The sequence below is a fragment of the Drosophila subpulchrella genome, chromosome X (genome assembly GCF_014743375.2).
Source record: "Drosophila subpulchrella strain 33 F10 #4 breed RU33 chromosome X, RU_Dsub_v1.1 Primary Assembly, whole genome shotgun sequence".
NCBI classification, from domain to species: Eukaryota; Metazoa; Arthropoda; class Insecta; order Diptera; family Drosophilidae; genus Drosophila; species Drosophila subpulchrella.
The window spans coordinates 11,226,024-11,229,783 of NC_050613.1; the positions used below are offsets into that span (position 1 = coordinate 11,226,024).

Here is a 3,760-nt window from a genome sequence, read left to right on the forward strand (position 1 = left end):
CCTTGTTGTTGCTCCTCAGTCTTTACTCGTATTATTTCCTCCTTTTTACCATACAATTTTTCGTTTTTTTTTTTCGTAGTCAGTTTTCTGTTCTGAGCTCATCGAATGCCTGACTTTTGACTCCCCATGGAATTTGGCGCGGTTTGTTGTCTTGTTGCATGCATGAAAAAATTGCTAGAAAAAAATTCCACAGAAATTGGATGGGTTGGAGAAATGGGTTAAAGCCAGGGATATTGTTAGTTAAAGACATTTGACACGGGGTTAAGCGGCCCAGCTTAAGGGTCTTGATTGCTGACCTCGGCGCGGAAGTTTGAATCCAGTTCGCTGGGGATGGATTTTAAAGGCCATCGGAAAAGCCACCTGTATGGCAACATGTGTTGGCTGTCTTCACAGATTATTTCTGAAGTCTTTGGGAAAGTTTGGTAGAAAATATTATTTAATATTATTTTAATAATCAGCATTGGAAACATTAGAAAATTCTAGGAGTACGTAACGGAAGCAGAATGCTTATGAAACATAATTTATACACTTTAGAACTAATAAGTGATCCAATATTATTGACTTAAGAATTAAATATTAATATTAAATCGATATTAAATCGATTCGTTACAATTTAATCAAATAGGAAATACTATATGTATAAAAAGTCCAGTATAAATTATTAAAGGTGGGATGTCATAAAGCATATTCAATATGGGAATAATACCATTCAATCCAAGTTATAGATAGTTCAACATTATTATATCAACAATCTATAAATCTAAAATCTAACTATACAAAACCCAGAATAAAGTAACAAAATCTGAATGTTTATAAAGCATATTCAATATGGGAACAATGCCGTGCAATCGGCATTCCAACTTGATAATTTATTTAGCTCCAACAAAGAAACAGAATCGATGGGTAGTAAATCCAGCATCGTTGGAAAAGTGAGTGCCAAAGAATGGATGTGTGGGTTGTGTGCAATTTAACCGTTTAACTGATTAAAATGAAGGGGTATTCGAAGACCTACTTCCAGTGCTGAACAGCTGGACTGGAGCGTTCCGATCTCTTGTTCATAAAGGCAATGGTCAGATGACGTTTGGCTGGGGTCAAAGCTTGCTTCGATTGCTGCGGCTGACCCATCAGAGCGATGCTGCCCAGGCTGCTATCCACCGGAACGGAACGGAATCTTCGACGGATCCTAGGACTTGAACGGGAACGATTCGGTATATTATTATTGATAATCTTTGGCGGCGGGATCATGATCCGCTCGCTGGTGGCGATGGGCTGGCGGTAGCGTCTTTCATTTGCCAAACGCTTGATCCGCGAGCTCACGCGCTCCACAGAACGATGATCCTGCTGCTCGGGTTCGGATTTGATTTGGGGTTTAGAGGTAGGGCTTCTTGTGGTCTGTTCTACGGGTTCCCTGGGTTTTGGGGCCTGCCAACCCCCGCGAGATCGTCGAAACACTCCCGATCCATTGCTCAACGGCTCATCGATGGCCTCTTCGCGCAGCAAATCCCTCATCAGACGCTCCTGCATTTGACGATTGTGCCTCTGGCGACTGGTGAAATTGGGACCCCGTCGAATTTGTGGTATGGGTTGGGTAACCGACAGTCTTTGGTTGAGTTTACGGTTCTTCTCTCTTAGTAACTGGAAGGGTGGTATGCCGACTCCTTTGCTGGGTGTCTGGGTTGCTCCGGCGGCACCTTGAAATTGATAGGGTGTGTACCAGGGAAAGTTCACATTGCGCATTTGGCGCCCAACATGGGACGATCTTTTGGACCTTAGCATTGAAGAGCTTTTCTTCGGCTCCGTCTTACTGCTCCTCGCCGATGGTTCCGTCTTCTCCTCCAATTCCACATCGATTTTATCTTGTTTCTGCGGTTTCACCGGGCTTTTCTTATTCTTCTGGTTGGCCCCTTGGGATCCTCCAGAAAGGCGTCTTCTTTTCGAGCGTCGTACTAGCCAGGGTTTCTCGTAGGTTCTTCGCAGCAAAGGTAGAGTCTTCTTGAGTGGTCTTAGCTTCAATCGGGTGTTGGTCTTCTGCACTGTATTCCTCCTCACCGAAGGTCTGCGCGGTGAGCTTTGGGTGTCGCCCGCCTTCATGCGTTTGTAGTAGACCTGACCCCTGGCAATGATTCTTTTTTGAGATCTTCTCCAGCGAGCTGGTGGGCTCACTTTCTGCGCTGATGTCTTCTTCTTGGCTGGTGACACCGATCGAGTTGAATTTTGTGGCGACTTTTCTTGGAGCTTTTCCTGATCTTGGTGGTCTTTCTTTTCTTGCGGGGGCTTCGGCTTGACTTCTTTGCGGCGATTCTTCTGCGGAAGGCGCTTCTTTACCGGTTGATTCGTCTGCACCTCTTGATTCTTCTGATTGATAGTTTGCTTTTGCTCGGTTTGGGCCTGGTTCTTTTTCGGTTTTACATTCTTCTCAGCCGGGTCCTTTTCCGTTTTCTGCGTAGGATTTTTCTCGGCCGATCGGATACGCTTTCGAGAACGCCTGGTTAGCGTCGAAGGAACATGCAAGAGGATCTCCCGCTGTTCACCATCGTGCGGCAAATGCGTGTCGTCGATAATGACACCATTTAGACTACGACGACCAGCATCCGCCAGCTGGAAAATGGTGGTGGAGCTCTTCCTGCGACTCTGATTCTTGGGCAACGGAGGCTTCACCGCTGGATCAGTCTTCTTGGGCAATGAAGCTTTCTTCGTTACCCTATGCAATTGCGGTGGTGACACCTTCATCTGTAGATTTACCTTGGAAGAGGCTGTATTCTTCGAGCGTTGACGGATAGCAGCTCTTCTTTTGGCAGAACGCGGTTCGTGGAGCAGGAGATCATCGAAGGCCTCCTTCGACTGGGCAATCAGCTCTTGGAAATTCAGACGATCCGGCTTGGCGAAGTACATGTGGCCCTTGTAGTCGGCCACCTCGCCCAAGGTGTGATGCTCGGCGACCACCTGGGCCACCACCCGCTTCATGCTGCTCCTGTTCAGCTTCAGATGATTGGCCACATTCCGGGCCAGGGCCTTCAAGGCACCACCAGAACCACCCACCTGCGGTGAGCTCCAGATATTCTGCTGCATTCCTCTTCCGGGAAATGGAAAATTGATATCAAGATGATGATGGCAACGAGAACAATTAATTTAAACTGGGGCCGAAAGGTTTTTGTTCTGGTTTACTTGACTTCGGCTCTATATCTGTGATATTGTATTGTTTGTGTGTGTTTAGTAATTTTGTTTTCCAACTTTTTTTTTTGTTTTTTTCTGTCTTTAGGTTCTGAAGTGTGCTGTAAAAATGAAAATTCTTGCGTTTACGGGAAGTTTACCAAGATATGCTAAAAGCATTTGGAAAATATATATTACAAAGTGTTATGGGGTCTAACTGTTTGATAATTCGATGGCTACTGAGGTGGGGGGCTATTCTTTTTGAGTAATTATTAGGAGTGATCCCTGGGGCAGCTGAGCCCGCTGAGCTCGCCGAGCAGGTGACCCACCAGTAGCCACGTGCTAAGACCAAAACTATCCCCTATCAATGAGGAAAACACACTCAAGAAACTCAACGGGGCAGAGGTCCTACGATATGAAGTACCTGAAACCCAAAGGGCAAGGAAGAAAACCATCGAACCATCGACCGCAAGACATGGCCAAAGTCGGGGTAGTAAGGAAAAATTATAAATGATTTCATTAAGAACCATCGAGGGTCGTCGTCGTCAGTCGTAGGTCAGGAATGGTAGGCTGATGCACCTGCAAGTTTCAGTGCACCTTGGGCAGGTGA

The 3,760-nt window shown here is 45.9% G+C and overlaps 1 protein-coding gene across 1 annotated transcript; it reads right to left on the reverse strand.

Moving 5' to 3' along the window:
* Positions 1–855: 855 nt before the first annotated feature.
* LOC119556770 lies at positions 856–3,347 on the reverse strand. The gene has a single exon (XM_037869195.1). It carries the CDS (start codon positions 3,067–3,069, stop codon positions 1,009–1,011), a length of 2,061 nt encoding a protein of 686 aa, XP_037725123.1. The 5' UTR covers positions 3,070–3,347; the 3' UTR covers positions 856–1,008.
* Between the last annotated feature and the right edge of the window lie 413 nt (positions 3,348–3,760).

Bases quoted from the DNA above. Each gene is read 5' to 3' on its own strand.
- LOC119556770 (XM_037869195.1), bottom strand. From the start codon at position 3,069: ATGCAGCAGAATATCTGGAGCTCACCGCAGGTGGGTGGTTCTGGTGGT.